At 43.2% G+C, this 17,637-nt stretch overlaps 1 protein-coding gene across 1 annotated transcript in view; it reads left to right on the top strand.

The window, feature by feature from the left end:
• Nucleotides 1-10,303: 10,303 nt before the first annotated feature.
• TP53BP2 (tumor protein p53 binding protein 2) overlaps nucleotides 10,304-17,637 on the top strand; it is a 52,260-nt gene continuing 44,926 nt past the window's right edge. Inside the window, exon 1 of the mRNA XM_082277010.1 lies at nucleotides 10,304-10,500. Within this exon, the coding sequence (XP_082133136.1) occupies nucleotides 10,474-10,500 (27 nt within the window). The 5' untranslated portion in view covers nucleotides 10,304-10,473. The remainder of the gene's footprint in view (nucleotides 10,501-17,637) is intronic.

Genomic DNA, 17,637 nt, shown 5'->3' with positions numbered 1-17,637 from the left:
ACATCCTTATTACAAAGTAATCCAGCCTGCTGTATTTCACCTATAGATGGGCGAGCACCCCTTTTGTGTTTGGTGTCCAAGCTGCCCCTACTCTGCTGACTGGAGTAGCCACAGCAGCCAGGGGGGCTGCAGGTCTGCTGCCAGCCTTTGGGATCAGAGCCAGCTGGCAAAACCCTCGGCTGCCCGAAAACCACTGCCTGGAACCAGACATAATTGAGCAGGCGGAACACCCAGAATAAAGCAAACTCTGCTCCTATATTTGCCCTTTATCCTGTGTATTAAGGAGGTTTCTGGATCGGATTGCTGGGACAACAAAGGGATGGGACCAAGGGCTGTTTCTAGAACATTCCCTGGTGCCTCTGAGAACAGACACACCTCAGTTTCACAAGCATTTTAGCTTGACAGAAGTTGGCACAGCCTTTGAAAAGTATGGTGCCAGTCTCCTCAGTGCCTTCAGCTGCTGCTGCTTTGTTTCACATCAGCAGCGTTGGGTGTGTGTGCTTGACTGGGGGACTGGTGCTGCTGAACACTGATTTGCCAGAAGAAATCACTGAACAAATGCCAGGAGTGATGGTAGCAAAGTGTATGGGAAAAAGACATCAAATGTTTTGAGAGAGTGGGACCATTTCTTGCAGTAGCTGCACCAAGGTAGTACAGCTTAAAATATTACAGGACTAAAGAATTAGCTGCCTGCAGCACCTCTGTACATTTTTTTTTTCAGCCATGCTTCCTCTCTTTGAAGTTTTATCTTAACCCATTTCTTTCACTCTCTCCTCGGAAACTCATTTGCAACATATTTCTCAAAAAAAAAAAAAAAAAAAGGCATCTGGAAAAGAATTAGCTTGGGAACAGGGCAAATGCAAGGGTAAGGCTTTATGTGTGTCATCCTAATGGCACTCCAAAAATGTGCTCTGAAATTAATATTTCCTTTTAGGGAGCAGAACACTGTGTGCCTTGTATGGATCTGGAAGTGTTTTGCTCCCTCCCCTCAACTCATCAGTGCTGCTATCTTGCAACAAGGGTTTTATTCTTGTGCGTGGTTTTCAGACCTGATCTCCTTTCACATGCACCGTCAGCAGTTTAAAACACACTCAGGAGAATTCTTTATGAACTTGTGACTTGGCACGTGAAGTTTGGGCTGGCAGTGTGTTGATGGTTTAAAAGGAAGTGGAGTTTTTCATCCTACCTAAGCATATAAGATTTCACATTATTTCGAGAATGCTTTTTTTTTTTTTGTCATATCATTTGAACAATTTCAGTTCTTTAGATACAGCTCTACGTTTAATAAATATAAGCTGTACGTTCTGTATGTTTATCATATCATCAAACAGAATAAATACAATGAACAGTATATATTTTATGCTAACTATACACATAGCTTAGTAGTTAATAAGTCTATTTTAGTAAGTAGGGTAATTCTACTGCCTTCCAGGTTCTGACTCATGTCGTTCCCCAGTGTATCTGGTGTCATTTTTCTGAGCATGCATCACTTTGCATTAATTTGGAAAAACACAGTTCTCACGCACTTTCACAAAACCCCCATTACCGACCCTCCAGTGGATGAACTTTTCAGTTATTTTGGGATACTGTGAAGCCAGAAAACTTGATAATATTTTCTGAAAGGGATGAAATAAAGCTATGTAGAATCTATTTGCATGTTACATGTCATGTATCATCTTGAAATAGCCTTAAATCTTAAAATCTTGACATAGCCTTAGTTTTGATTTTACCATGTTAGAATTATAAGTATAGTTGGGCTGATTTTTTTTTTTTTAACTTCTCAGTGACTCACAAGAAGGTGTTAGGGGAAATGAATTTTTTCACTCCTTTCATGCAAAAATCCTCATAATATTTTTATTTATGTTTGGGGGAATGAAATTTGGATGTCTCCACACTGGACTAAATATTGTGCTCCCAATGATTGGAGTGTGGTGTGTTCAGGTCAGCAGGGACTGTGAAATTTTACTGAAATTATGTGGCATGTTTTGGTTGGGCTTTTTGTGAAAGCAAGCAATGCCAAGAACTGTGATGAAGAGGAAGGAGCCTGGCTCAAATACAAGTCAAGTTGTATCTATGAAATCTGAGAAAGAAGAAGAAATTAAAGAAAGGGTAGAAAGAGAGAGAGTGAGAAGCAGGAGCTAACAAACAGACATCTGAGAAGATGGGAGTGGGGAAAAAATTTAGCAGCAGGGGTTGGAGGTGAAGGAAAGCGTGTAAGTAGGTCAGGAACTGTCATGTTGATGAGGAATATTGGAGCAAAGAGGAGCAGTGTGCTCAAAAACTGAGGGTAAGAGCAGAAGCTGGGTGGGAGTAGAACAGATTTGTTTTATTAAGTTAGTGTAATCAATAGAAAAATAGAAAAGGCTTTCCCACATGATTTGTTTTCTTCTTGGGGACAGCAGCAGTTTGCTCACTTTATGGATACTAGGAATTTTTTTTAAAGAGATACTAAATTTGAAAGAAGTCTGGTCTATTCACACAACTGTATTTTCATTCAGGCTGCTGGACACTAAGGCAGAGTAAAGTCTTTCTTGCTTAAAGGCCTTTTTGTGAAAGGCATTAAAACCAGAAAAAAGTAATATTTAAATTTCCTTTGGGAGGGTTCTTAATAAACACAGACAGCAGTGTAAATTTGAACAGATTAATCCTCTGCAGTGGAAACTTTTAATCCTTTAATAGGTGAATGGGTAAATATTGTGGTGTGGAGTCAGCTTCAGATATGAATGTAATCCCAGTTTAATTAAATCAATATAAATATTTAACTGGATCCTTTGGAGTTTAATCAGTTTTGGACCCAGTAGTGTTACATGTTGCATAAAAAACTGGTCGAGAAACTGGCTCTAAAATCTACCTCTACCCCTTAATTTACTTGTAATACTGTATATTAGGTATCTGATAGTAATCATATGTTGATATTGAGAGACAGAAGAATATGATGCTCCATGGGAAATGAGAGGTAGAAGCAAAAGGAAAACAAGTAGAAGACAGAAAGAAAGAAAATACAACCTCTATAGATTTTTTTTAACTTTAAGTGTGGGGACCAGACTAATCTTGAGTGGTTTTTGTAGGCCAGGTGTGTTACACAGTCAAGCTTTCATCAAATATGTTTTTCTGTTTCAAATTTCAAGAAAATATTTAACTTAAAGTATTTTCAAATCCACAGGAAAATTGGGGTTTGTAGACACCTAATATATTAATTACATACTACTAATAATTAATTACAAATCAGGTAAACTGATGTACTTGGGGGATAAAAAGAACAAGGGTTCAGACAAATACCCTTTCTATTTCCTTGTAGTCAAAATACCTCCCCCGAGAGAGGGCTGCAGAATCAGGTACTGATAACACATTGCTTTGGTCAGGTTACACATCCTCACACAGCTGTACTCAAAAGTAACCTTGGTGAACAAGCTTAGATAGAAAAATAAGAAGCTTTCATTAGATAACATGACTTTTGCTAATTCTCTGTATTATTCTCTTGTAGGATGTTTGCAGGCCCTAGGGCACAGAATTAGTTTTCACCATGAGGAAGGGCTCAGTTTTGATGTAAATTCCAAGGAATTCCTTTGATTTTAGTATACTGCCACATCTTAACATTATGATAAAGATAATTCAGTGAAAACATCAATGATGCTGCTGTCTCATCAGTTCAGCTTGGTGAAAAATCAGAGACACAACAAACTGCACCAATACTTTTGATGTCCCCATGTCTGCCAGGGTAATTTCAAGCAGAAATTGATATGCTGAGGCACCGGACTACAGCTCTGTGTGAGAAGGTGCAAAAAAAATAGGTAAATTAACAATGAGAAGAGGTTTACAAAGACATGGTCTGCTCAGTCCTGCAGTCACTTTACAAAAAAAAGAAATTGTCGGGGGCCTGATCTTGAAATAATTTTGTATTTTCTGAAATCCTTCTGGTTTCATTCTCTCTTGACTCCAGAGGGACTGCTAGCATGAGCTAAGTCTGTCTTCTTGGCAGCTGAGCAATAGGAATGAGGCAACAGTGAAACAGCAGTGTTCGTTTAACTCTCCACATTCTCCAAACATCCAGCTAGGATGAAGGTTCAGCCTCACTGTGTGGCTAATCAGTGTCTTAAAGTTTCTGGTAAAGAATGGGATTTTGATCACAGAATTTCTGTTTCCAACAGCTGAATATATTTATACTTAATGAACACGTTTTTCAATTCCTTCCCTGTTTTTCCTCACTGGCCAGCTCCCTTATGGGGCTGGATGAGTGGCTGCAGGCAGATTTCAGCTTTCCCAAATTGCTGTAATTGCCCTAAACAGACGTTTTGTTACAGAGGGTCTTCTGTCAGGATCCGTGCCCAGATAAATTGACAGGGATCCAGAGTGAGCGTAGTGAATATAATTTAGTTATTGAGAAGAATGGCAGCTGTGTGTGGTGCATACAAAACACTAATTTGTGCCAGCCTACATTTTGTTGAAAGATGCTGGGGACTAATGGAAGAGGAAGTTTATTTCTCCTCTTTTTAAGACATGGTGCAGACTTGCTTTAGCTGGCTGGTTGTTAAATTACCTGTGAGGAAAAAAAACCCCACAGTGAATTTAAATTACGTAGGAAAGAATTTTGAGTGAGAAAATTAGAATTTTCTTCCAGCAAGTAACTTGAGAAGTTGGAGGAGCTTTAGTTTACTGAAGTTAAATAATTCCTGGTTGATCTGGAATAAATTGAAGACTTCTGTTTAAAGTGAGTGATGCTTGTGATATTAATGACACTTTCTATTTTTAGAGAATCATCCTTTGAAACTGTATTTAAATGATCAGCTTAAGAGCTGAATAGCTTGCAGAAAAATTGATGCAAATTTTAGAAGTGTTTTCTGAGTGTTGCTGGTTCTGTACAATTACTAGTTTTCTGAGTAACGTGATTGAATATGTACTTTGTGCAGTGAGTTCATGTGGGACTGTCACAATTTAGATAATGGGATTAGTTTGCAGAGAGGGTGCAAGTTAAGCAAGAAATAATTTTGAACTTTAAAGTTACAGAGTCTGAATCTCTGTTGTCTCATGTAGTTGCTTATATACATGACTAGTTTCTACATACAGTGATCATTAAAGTTTCTATTTAATTATTGTAGTAGTAAGTGCTATCACAAAGCAAGGCACTGGCTCTCATGCCTCTGCTTGAGGAGCTGAGCTGTTCCTTGTGTTGGGAAAGTCTAGATTTTGTTTCCACTGTGGCACAGGAATGTGACAGGATACAGTTATTTGTTTAAATTTTAAATCGATGTGATCTGCATGTGAATGAGGAAGTATGTCACAACCAAAATGGACTTGGTGTGACCACAAAACACATCCCATCCAAGTAGGGGCCTGATGATGTTCTACATTAAGCATGCACGGATGTGATAAACTCCTTAAAGGGATTGCAGCTGAAGAGGCTCATTTCAGCTGCCAGACACAAGTTTAGAGGGAAGTGGCTTATTCCAGGAGGAAGGTATGCCTACTGAATTGCTCCTCAATGTCCAGGAAATGTCCAGGAAAACCTTAGAGAACTGGGCTGACGGAAGTTGTGGCAAGCCACCGTGTCTTAATTTAAAATTTACTCTTGCTAAATGTTTCTTGATGTACTGCTTTGAATGTGGCATAGACCAAAGGCTTTTGCTTTGGAAACAGCCACTGGAATAACATGAGATGTTCTAGCTGATGTTGTTAGCAAATTTCTTAAAAGATTTCATAAATCTTACCTGCAGACTTTGGAACTTGGTCAAGCACTGGAACAGGCTGCCCAGGAAAGTGATGGAATCACTGCCCCAGAAGTGTTCAAAAAATGTATCGTTGTGGTCCTTAGGGACATGGTTTAGTGAAGGACCTGGCAATATTGGGTTAACGATTGGACTTGATGACCTTAGAGGTCTTTTCCAACCTTAATTGTTCTATGGTTCTATGAACTAGGGAACTTTATTTTCCAGCTGGGAGATGATAGTCTCAGTCACTGCTGCATGTTTTCCCCAAAACTGTTTCTGCTGTAAGGTCTGTTATCTCATGTTTTGAAAACAAATTAAATAGTAGGAATGCAGCATTAAATAGTGGAAATGAATCTAACAACAAGAGGGCAGCTGGTGGATTAGCAGAACTGTGTGAAGGTGCTGAAAGTGTTAAACCATCAGGGTTTTTTTCTTTAGCTGCTTTTTCTCTTTGTGAGGAAGTTTGACAACATGGACTAATCGAGGTCTTTGCTTTGAATCACTGCCTGGAAAAGCCTTATCTTGAGCTGGAGAGTAGCTGTATAAGTTAGGTGCCAGAGTTTCAACATTGCTGGAAAAAAGCCAAACTTGTGAAGCTGCTGTGCCACAGCCCGATGAGTTTAGGTGAGCAATTCTCTTAGCATGTTCCTTTTTAATTCTTTTTTTCTTTTCTCCACAGCAATCTCAATTCCAAAGCTTTCCCTTCTTTCTGGGCTCTTAAATTATATCCTTCGGGAATTAGAGCTCACAAGTCTGATTTGGTGGAGTTTTAACAGTAGGTGGCAGTGGACAGCAAATCTAACCCAGCCCTTCAGTACCTCTTCTCTTGATGCTGCTCTCTTGATTTCTGACACTCTCCGAAATTACTGACTTAGAAGCAGTTTAAGAATCATATTCAGCTTTTTTCTGAAGAATTAAAGGGTTTATTAAAAACAACCGACAGGTACAGCTTTTTTTTTTTTCCTTTAAATTCTTACGAGTTATTGCAAAAGAAATGTTACCTGATCATGCTCCTAATTTTGTCTGTAAAAGGACTGTAAAAAGGGACTTGACTGGTCTGGAAGCAGTTTTAGGCAGTCTGGTAGAGAAGAGGATGTGAAGTTACTGTTAAAATTACTTAGATACAGCACTGAAGGAATTACGTGGAATGTTTGAGTTCTAAGTAGTGTGCTGAGAGCATGAAGTACAGCAGTGTTTTTTCCAGACCCCTCCTACACATCCCATTGTTTGGAAAGACTAATGACAAGAGAAGATGATGCTATTTATTTCTACTGATTATCATTGCCAATACTGTCTGTAATGTCTTTCTGCTGCTGCAGGTTTCTTTGGTTCAGATCAAATAGATCTCCTGTGGAAAGAAGAATGGTTCCACTACCTTTTTATTTAGTGGTTTGGTGGAATTTTTTTCCTTTTCTTGGATACTTTTCAAGCCATTCCATGAGTATCAACTTCCCCATAACCCTTGCTGTGATTACTTCTAGGGGACTGCATGTGGCCTTAGTCAAGTGCAGCATGCTCTGTTTAGGCCGCCAAAAGTAGTGGGAACCAGGGAAGAGGTGCAGAGCTTCAGCTGTCCGTGCCATTGGCTCCAGATCCTGTGGATCTCCTCTTCCTTTTTCTGATAGCTCTGTGTATGCAGGACTGGGAACTGCTGCCCCTTGCCAATGCTCCTGTGCATGACTCAGTTATCTCCAACTGTTGATGCTCTGGAGGTTGAACCTGTGGTCAGAAACCCTCACATATTTCTGCCCTCGGTGGGGGAACCATCAGCTCTCTGCTCATAAACCAAAAAGTCTTTCCTGTAATTAATAACCCGTTGTGAGAAATTCATGCCATGCTTATCTAGTGAAATCATGTCTGAGTTGCTGTGAGAAGCAGGAATGTGAGTGCCATAGGGAGGGTGAGCAGTGCTGCTGAGATAGGCACGGGTACAAGTGGTTTTGGCCCCACTTTACCTGCAAACCTGGCCAGCAATGTCCCCTCTGCTGGACGGGAGCTGGGATCTAAAGTGCAAGACCAGATGGCACTGAGAGCCTTCACTGCAGTGTATGAGTCACAGAGCCTGCACAGAACTGGAAATAAATAGGTGCACCCCTTGGAGCTTCATTTCCTTAGCAGGGATGGGGTTGTAGTTTTGTGTGGAAGATGTCAAAGTTAGAACTTGAGCCAAAAGAGACTTCTGTGGTTTGGCCTGCAAGAGGCATGTGCTAGCAAAATGTGGCTACCTTGCACATACACTGCATCTGAAACATCTTTTCTACTTGATTCTTACCTAACCATCTCCAGGTTTATTTTACAGGCTTAAAATTGTTATTTTAACATTCTAATTATTATTAGAAATTATTTGTGTCTGTATTTAGGGTGTACATAAAAAGATCATTCTCCTGATGTTATCCCTTACCAGCTCGATGCTTCTAAAAATTCAGCAGGGATTTGCAGAATCGTTGGCTGGAGTGTGTTCAAAGAGGGACAACAAAGCTGGTGAAGCGTCTGGAGCACCAAGGCTTCTGAGGCGTAACTGAGGGTTATTTAGCTTGGAGAAAAGGATTATCAGAGGGACCTTACTTGTGCTCTACAACTGCCTGAAAGGAGGTTGCAGCCAGGTGGGAGTCGGTCTTTTCTCCCAAGTAACAAGTGATAGGGCAAGAGGAAATGGCCTCAAGTTGCACCAGGAGAGGTTTAGATTGGATATTAGGAAAAATGTCTTCATTCAAAGGGTGGCCAAGCATTGGAACAGGCTGCCCAGGGAAGTGAGGGAGTCACTCTCCCCAGAAGTGTTCAGAGACATGGAGATGTGGTGCTTAGGAACATGGTTTAGTGGCAGACGTGGCAGTCTTGGGTTTATGATTGAACTCAAGGATCTTAGAGGGCTTTTCCAAATTCAGTGATTCTATTACTCTACGATTCTAAGAATTTTGGTTCTCCATTGCCACCTGCTTTGACCTGAAACATTTTTATCCTGTAAGATAAATCCAAAGTTTGAGTTTTAAAAAAACTACCAAATGAAAACTGGCTTTATAAACCTTCTGTGCGTAGTTTTACCCATGCATGCGGGCAGTGGAGAAGCGAATCGGAACGGGCGCAAATCGGGAAAGAGCTGGAATTCACAGATCCACTCTGCCGGTGGGATAACCGCGGGGTTTGGGAGCGCGCCGGCGGGAGCAGCGGCGTGGCGGGAGCAGCGGCGTGGCGGGAGCAGCGGCGTGGCGCTTTGCTCGCAGTTCGGGCGGCGCGTTTCCCGTCCTTCAGTCAAACAACAGCGTGGGGACAAGGAAGCGGCCCCGCTGGAGGCGCGCCTTTCCCGCCGGGCCAACGGGGAGCCACTGCCAGGGACGCGGCCGGGCCGCCAGGGCTTACGGGGCGGGACCGTGACGTCACGGCGTTGCTGGGAGACACCGCGCTGTGTTCGCGAGGCGCCCAATGGGCGCCGGGGGAGGTGACGTCATGTCACCGGCGGCGCCTCCTCATTGGCCAGCCGTGGAGCGGGGGGAGGAGCGCGGAGAGCGGGGTTGGGGGGAGGGATGCGGGAGCGGCCCCGGGATCGGGACAAACACGTACCGGGGGACGCGGTCCGGCGATTTTATCCCCGTCCCCCGCGCCTCATCAATACTGTGTTTAACAGTGCTTGCTTGCCGCCTAGGAGATCCAGCGGGGAGGGGGGGCGGGAGGGGCGTTATCAATGTTCTAATGCTCTCAAAGTTTCTTTATTGCTTTAGAAAAAGATATGTTTGTATGCAAATTAGGTTCGTGTTTTGCTTTTCCTTCATCTGGGAACTTTTAATCCTCTCCGCTTTTATCCTGCCTAATTACTGCGAAGATTCTAATACGAGTAGGAAAAGCAGATGGAGCTGGTTTTCCTGCCGAGAGAGCCCCGTAACGGTGCTGATTAAATATACTTTTCTTCCAAGCCTTGCGTGAGCTTTTGAAGTGCTGCTAGCAAAGTGACTGGGTTTGAAATGGGTGTCTTGCACACTGGTCCAAGGAAGGCAGAACTATTCCCCTTCATCACTTAAGTGGGTGCAAAAGATTTCTGGGGATGTTTTCTGGACAGCCCAACTAAGACTTTGTCATCTCAATGACTTGATCGACTCACCAGGTCCAACCAAAAATAACAAAAAAAATAAAGCGTGCCTTGGGCAGGGATGCTCCATTGACTGCGGACACGAGGAGCTAAAAGGGATCTGTAGGACGGTCTGTCTGAGTCAGTGGGGACGGCAGGGGCTCGCAGATCAGGCTAGGGGAGGCTCTGCTGTTGAAGGCTGACCTTGGCCAGTGGCTTCCCACCCACGCTTTCCCGCTGCCGGTCCAGGGAAGACCGGGCTGCATGTGCCCCTGCCCTTCGTGGGGCCCCGAAACCAGCGCGTTCCGGAGCGGTGTGCAGGAGGAGGTGACCCGAGGGGACTCCCACGGATCTCGTATTTTCACAGCCCCAGCTGAGTGCCGACCCCGGGAGGTCCGACCGCCCTCGTGGAGCTCTGGGCCGGCACTCGCGGCGGGGGCCGGAGGCGGGCCGGCCCCTCCCGGGGGTGGGCGGCGGGCGGGGCGCGGCGGCTCCTCCTCGCCGGGCCGGGGTTAGTTTCGGAGCGGAGCCGGGGGTGGAGGCGGCCGTGGTGGGAGAGTGTCTGCTGGTGGGAACAAAGCGGAGGGCGGGCGGTGAGGCCGAGCCGAGCGCTTCCCGCAACAGGTCGTCCCGGCGGCAGCGCAGCCCCTCCGCCCCCCGGGCCGCCGCTCCCCGCTCCGTGCGGTGGGGCCGGCACCGGCCGTCCCCATGCGGTTCGGCTCCAAGATGATGCCGGTGAGTCCCGGGCGGCGGCGAGCGGAAAGTTGGAGCGGGGCAGCGGGAGGGAAAATAGATCCTGCGGACGTGGAGGGGGGCGGGAGGCGACCCTCCTTCCCTCCGGCATTCCCTGCCCGCCTTCCCCCACTCAGCCTGGTCTCCGCGGCCGCGCAGGGGCTTCCCCTCCCCCTCCCAGGTTTTCCTTTTCTTCCTCTTTCACGCCGGAATCAACTTGTTAGACGGGCCCGCTGGAGCCGAGCCAGGGCCGGGGGGGCCGCGGGGCCCCGGCAGCAGCGCGGGGTGGAGGGGGGCCCGCATCGCCCGGGGCTTTTCCTTCTCTCCACTCCCGGGGGATAAGGCTTCCCCGCCAGGGCTGCTCGCTCCGCTCCCGCGGGCTAAACGGGCACTTCGTCTAGATCCTGCTTTTTTTTTTTTTTTTTTTTTTTTTTTTTTTTTTTTTTTTTTTTTTTTAAAATGGTGCGAAGTTCTTGAAGTTGGTTTGAGCCGTGCTGCTTCTGGGGGATGGGGGTGGCTTTGTTTTGGAGCGCCCGGGCTCCCAGAGGAAGATGGTGTCCATGTTGTTTACGGTTCAGAGTGCTTAGGAGCTCTCGGGGCAGGTATTCCCGACCTCGGACGGGAGAGTTTCGGGAGCTGCTGGCGGCGGTGTGTGCTAAACCTGCCCGGCTCTCGGAGGTGTCTCTCTTCTAACACTTTCAAAAGGCACGCGGAGCACCACCTCCTCTAAAGAGTTTTAACATGAATTTAAAAATTACACCGTTTTTGTCAGCTCAGGTTGGATGAAAGCAAAGCCCAGCAGCTTTTCCTTAGTTTTCCAGAACAGTATTTGTGGAATTGGTGACGTAAAATACTTTCCTTTGAAAGTACACCTGCCACTAAATACCTGGGCTTACCAGCAGGGATGCCCCGTGAAGTCCATATTCTGTTGTTCTGAGAGACTGGAGTATGTACAGAAAATCCCGACAAGCTTAATACCTATTTAGTCCGAGTCGAAGGTGCTTTAAAGTGTCTCTCTGCCATCCTCCCCCGGGCGATGTGGCCTGTCTTACCGAGTAGCTTTGCACGCATAGGTGGTTCTCACAACAGCACTCTTGTATTAAAGATTATTTCCAGTTTAACTCTTCGAGGAACTGACTGAAGCAAGCAAAAAAGGAACTGTACTGAAAGGTGAAACTGGGAATCCATACTGGAAGGATGTGGATGTATTAGGGAAGCTCATTTTGCTATAGGTGTGAGGTTCTTCCGCTGCAATTAGGAGGAAATAATGAGCGATAATTTGATCTCGGAGAACACTGGAGAAGGCTGGGTGATGATTGCTGTAGCTAATGAGGGAGGAACAGAAAGAATATGAGTCCAAATAGATTAAGTAGCCAATGTGTTATGCAACAGTGGTGTTGTCTGCCTGTAAAAACTTAAAAAAACAAGCAGTAAATATAATAAGGTGTTAATTCAATCCATGTCAAAACTGATCTAGGTAAGCGCCCTCATGTATCAGTGAAATCTCCAGGAGATGCTGTTGCTGGTGAGTTCCTTGTCACTGAGTTCAAATAAAGGAGAAAACAAACAGGCGCAGTCTTATCCCATCAGCATTTGCAGGTGACAAGTTCCAGAGTATGCATTGCCCCGGTGGTTCAGACTTCTCTTTGGCTGATGACTCAACTCATTAGTGATTCTTGTTTTTAACACTAAATAAAGGGATGAATACAGTCTTTTCACATTGTGTTTGCTGCAAATAATGAAAGATTCGTGAGGGTTGAAGGTGGCTTAAGGTAATAAAAATGTAAATATTATGAGTATTAAAACTTTTAATTCAGCGTAAAAAGCTTTTCTCCAGATTTCCTTATTGTCTTTTAGTTAATAATAAAAAAAAAATCTTATTTCTCTTTCCAGAAAAAAATTAGAGGTTTGAGGTGGGCAGAGAAGGAGGGTTTGAGAAAGAGGGAGCAGGATGTGAGGGCTCTTTTATTTATTCAGTAATGAAGTGTTCATAGACTTCAGTATCTTTTTCTGCGTTGTTTTAATGAGAAGTAGTAGGCTGGGCCTTAACTGTCTACAAAACGTTTTTGTTTCTTAAAGTTTAAGATGTCTCTTTCTTTTCCCCCTCTGTATATAATTTTTAACTCTCAGCTTCAGGTCTATCTCCTGTGCTCCAGAAGAGAGAGCGTGGGCAAAGGATTAAACAACAGTTTGTTCCCCAGGTGGGAAATACAGGCAACGTGAGCCCAGCCAGGAATTCACCTCTGAGCAGCTGCCAGGGAAAAGCTGGGAAATTGCTGTAGCAGCATAACTACTTGTGCTCTTGGGAGACTACCCTGAAATGGGAATGTTTTCCGTGTGGTAATGACAGATAGGAGCTAAACTGCTGCTGTAACCATATGTCAGGGCAATGTGATTGAGAGTCTGCACGAGGGTGTACTAAGAAGTAATTTGTGTGTAGCTTTACTGATGAAGGTAATAACAGGGTTAATGCTGGCAAGCTGTGTGAGGTTGTCTCACCTTTCATCTGTGAAGGCTTGTGGGAGTGTGACTGGTAATGTTAAGCAGTGAAAAGGAGCTGGAAACACTTTCTAAAATAGCATATTTTTCCACAGCATAATTGGTATCTCTCCTTTTATTTCACATTATTACCCTAAAAGGAGCATGTATTGAGAAATAATTAGGATCATTATGCGTGCTGGATAAATGTTTGGGGTTTTTTCCTGTCAGAGGGTGGGATGTGGTAGACTGAGCTACCCTTTAATACTCAGAAACTTTTTAGATCAAACCCCCTTGATCTCGATAAGGATTAATTTTTCAATTTGAATTATGTGCAGTGGTTACTGGGGATCTCCTGAAATCAGGATGGATCCAGACACACAACTTTATTGTTAGGGAGTAACTTGGCAAACTGGAGAGCACTTTAATTCCTTAATAAGTTTTGCTTTCTATCATCAGAAATTACTGAAATGTCTGACACTGAAGTTCTTAATAACCATGTGTTCTTTTCTAATCAAGTTAAGCTTTCAAGTAGCCCTGCAACTTTGATACCACAAGGTGTAGTGCTTTCCTTCTAAAGTCTAACATCTTGTCCCAGGTGAGCTCTTGGAGTTGCCACATCCAGTAAGCACTTAAAGTACATATTTTCATTGCAGAATGCTCACTAGTTTGTGGATATGTGTATTTTTTAATCTTAAAAAACCCGCCTACATTAAAAGCTGTTTTGCTTGTTCCATTAGGCAGTGATTGGAGCTGCCATACAGATTCTGATTCACTGAAATAGTCTAGTAGTAGCCTGTCTTTGGGAATTTTCTTAGGAAACACTTTTCTGGTTGTTCAACTGAAGAACTTTTAGCAGAAATGAATCTCTTGCACTTTGTAAGATGAGCAGCTGTAAGTTTATAAACAAACTGACCCCCAGCAGAGTTTGAGAGCAGTAAGTGAACTGTAGGATCTCAGCCCTATTTCCTGTGGTCTTTTAATTATTTAAGCTCTGATTAGGTTTATCAGTCATTAACACAGTTTTCCTTGTCCCTTTTTGTGGATTTCAGTGCATGAATGGGGTTTCAGACTATGAGCTCTTCAAACAATATACTGCTTATCTTCATCTGATTGGAGGATTTAGTTTATTAAGTGTTCTTTTAACTGAATATCCACTTAAGGTTAATAATTTAAAAGTTTTAATATTACATTCAAGCACCTTAATGTGGTACTCAGTGTTTAAGTATTCCATCTAAAATGCTAAATAAAGCTTAGGTGATTGTTTTGCTGTGCTTTCTGATCTCTAAACTTCTCAAACCTCTTGCACTTTCTTACAGACTCTGACCTGTCGTTATGCACAATAGAAAACACTGCCTTGAGGTTCCCAGAGTGCTCTTTTTCTTTTTCCCCTCCTTCGCTTCATGTTGTTTTAACAAGATCTTTTTTTACTTTTTTTCTGTCCAGTGAATAATTGTTCCAGGAATAGTTTTAAATGCATTTAATGTCTCATATGTCTTTTTTAATACCATAGCACTGTACCTGCAATGTGTGTTATGTTACACAGCAGTATGTTAAATATCTTTGTTTCTTTGTGTGGCTTATATCAGAAATGGGGGAAGGGCAATGCTACGAATTCATAACAGATCAAGCTGTGGAGACCATGGGAATAGCTAATTATGCCTCTTCTAATCTATTGAACAGTTCAGGGTCTGAGTGCCTCATGGTGCTCTTGAATTTACAGCTTCGAGGGCTAATATGCGGTCATGAAGTTTGGGATGGATGGATAATTCATGGGATTTTGTTTTGTTTTCTCCTTCCTAGTGTTGTCAGATGGGATGTCTGCTTTTTTGGTGAGCAGATCTGCTTTGTGGGATTAATTTACATGCAAGTCAGTTGGACTTTAAAAGAGGCAGGTATAAAGGTTATTTCCACAGAATAAACTAGCGGGATGGCAGTGTTCCTAACATTCCTTTCGAATTACTGATGAAGAAACAGTCTTGAAAGTTCTCCGTTTGTCTAGCCTGTGTCCTTGTTAGCAGCCTGCCTTGGGGACTCTCCTTTCTCTCCCACTGTGTGTGTTATGGAGCTTGTTTAATTACGTGCGGCGCTGTGCCTCGCTGCCGTACAGCCTCCCTGGAGAAGGAGTCGGGTAACCCTGAGAAGACTGGCTCAAGCTAATTCCTGTAGCTTGGTGGCACAGCTGAAGGAGAACTTCTTCATTGTGCATGTGCCTACTGATAACAAAGGAACACCCAGATCCTTTTAATCTGTGCACTTTCATGGTCTTGTGACATGTAAAAACTTACTCAGGGCTCTGGAAACTGGAGGATGCTCCTATTCAGGAGGTAACGAGCAGATAAAACTTGTCTTTGCTCTCAGTTTTATTATCTCGAGGCCTGGTTTCTCTCAGCTTAGTCACTGGTTAGTCAGGCAGAGTCTTTTTGATCTTCAGTTCCCAAACAGTCGGATGATACTTGTGAGTAAAGGTCACCAGAAGTCCTGGACATCATGTGAAGTGTACTTAATTATCTTAGTCACTACTGCTTAACTGGTTTAGAGGTTTCAGACTTTTCTGTGGAACATGAAAGATCTGAAGTGTTGTTTAAAACAGTGTTAGGTAACTTACTGTAGTTTGGGATAAATGTTCATGGAGAGGGAACAGTGAGTGAGTTTGGGACAGAACAGCAACTGTGACTCTGACGTGTTAAAGGGCACAAACTTGGCTTCTGCTTTTGCTGTTTGCGTTTAGTTAATTATTAATATTCAGGATCTTGCTGCTGTTGTTTAGAGTTAGTCATGCCTGTGTCCTCATTGGGTATTTCACCGTAGGGATGGTGTTTATATGGATGTTGAACCCAGTGGTGTCTAAAGATGAACTCTTTGTTTTTTGTTTCTGTGGCATTAATAGCAAGAATTATTTTACTGGGCTGGTAATGTAGTTTCTGTACCGGTTTCTCCTGTGCTGCTGTGATGCTCCCAGGTCTTAATATGATACAAAGCTTTGGTAGATGGCTGTGTGCAGTGCCCTACCTTTTACTGGTGTTTGTTTTAAAAAGGAAGATTAGGGGAAAACTTTGTGTTTTAGTTGAGGGGTTTGGGTTTTTTTAAATCCTGTTCATATCTTTATTTCATCCTTCTGCAAAGTAAAGCTTAGACACTTTAAAATCAAGCTTCTGCTGCAGCTGTCACTCCTATGTGGTTCTCTTGATAATAAAATTGATTCTTAAAAGCCTTTATCTGCAGTGTATCTGGTTATAATACCCAAACACATGTAAAAACATGGACATATTCCCACGCAATTGACAGGGAGATGACTTTAAAGGTTCTGCCATTATTATTTTGAGTTATTCCGTATCAAACATTTGATCTGTGAAATGCAAACTGCTATGGATCATAACACTGAATAAAGTGAGCAGAAGCTGCAGGAAGGTCAAGCCATTTGTTGGAGATCATGCAGAGAGTTCAGCCCGAATGTGGGGGACCTGTAGAGTCAAACCAACTGCTACATTGTGGTGCAGCTGGAATACAGGTCTGTCATATCCAGTATCAGTATTTAAATGATTTGTAGGTTTAATCACAAAGGGGGAGAGAACTTTGGTGGTAATGCATTGTGTTCCATGCTTGAGAATAGGCCCCAAAAGAGATGCTTCTCCACAAATCCTTTACAAGTATATAAAATAAATACTCTTATTTCACTGTTTTGGTGCATCTTGGCTAAGAAGCAGCATGTGGGGTTTGTTTTGGTTTTTTTTTTTTGTTGAATAAGTTAGGAGATTTTCCTTGTCATTTGGTACTTCTATTTTGTGAAACCTAACTGCTTAAGGAGTAATTTAGATCTAATCTTGGATTACTAGTTTTCCTCTATTTCATTAGGGTGTTAAATCCCATTGTTTCTTTGAATTGAAAGCTAAGGGAGAGTCTCTGGAATTTGGTATTTTTCTTACCTTAATTTTCCTTCTGTCATTTAAAAGAGTAAAATCATTTTTTTAATCTTCTTCAGTGGGTTATTTTTTAATGCTGTAATTTTTACCCCATTTGAGCTCTGTTCTGTGCCAAACCACAGTAACTCCGGTGTAGCAGCAGCCTGTAAATGTGAGCAAGGAGCTGGAAGACTACACATAAGCCCTGGTGTAGAGCATCTTGCCTTCTCAAGGTATGGAGGCTTGACCTTCTACAAAGTGACTATCCCCTTCTTGAGTTTCAGTAGCCACAAGCCTCTTCAGCAAGACACAGGGATCTCACCTTCCTATTCCTTAGTTTTGCTGGACAAAGCTGAAGTTGTGCAAATTGGCTGGGCTGGCAAATCATGTGAGTCTACAGGAGGGCTTTTACTCCCTGTAGCTGGGTCTCTCACTCAGCTGTTTCTGTCACACCTGTGCAGTTATAACTTGCTAATTTCCCTGTTGCCTGAGGGTGGTGGTTTGTCTAGTGCACTTTTTCCTCTTTTTTAAGAGTGTGCAAAGACAGTTTTTACGCTGCTCTCCATCATATGTATTTGCTGCCTTGAATGCAGAATCTTACTCAGATCAGTATCTGAACCATGCAGAGAAGTGATTATTATTAGCTCCTGCTTGGCTTCTCCAGGTGAGTGAAACCCTTTCTTGCCATCTAAAGGATTGTGTTCCTAAAACCTATTAGAGCTTCTCTGGTCTCAGCTGTAGTACAACTGTGTCTCCCAAC

Source organism: Coloeus monedula, assembly GCF_965178545.1.
Source record: "Coloeus monedula genome assembly, chromosome: 2".
Classification (NCBI taxonomy): domain Eukaryota; kingdom Metazoa; phylum Chordata; class Aves; order Passeriformes; family Corvidae; genus Coloeus; species Coloeus monedula.
Note: the sequence above shows the minus strand (reverse complement) of the source record. Positions and strands in the feature narration are given on the sequence as shown.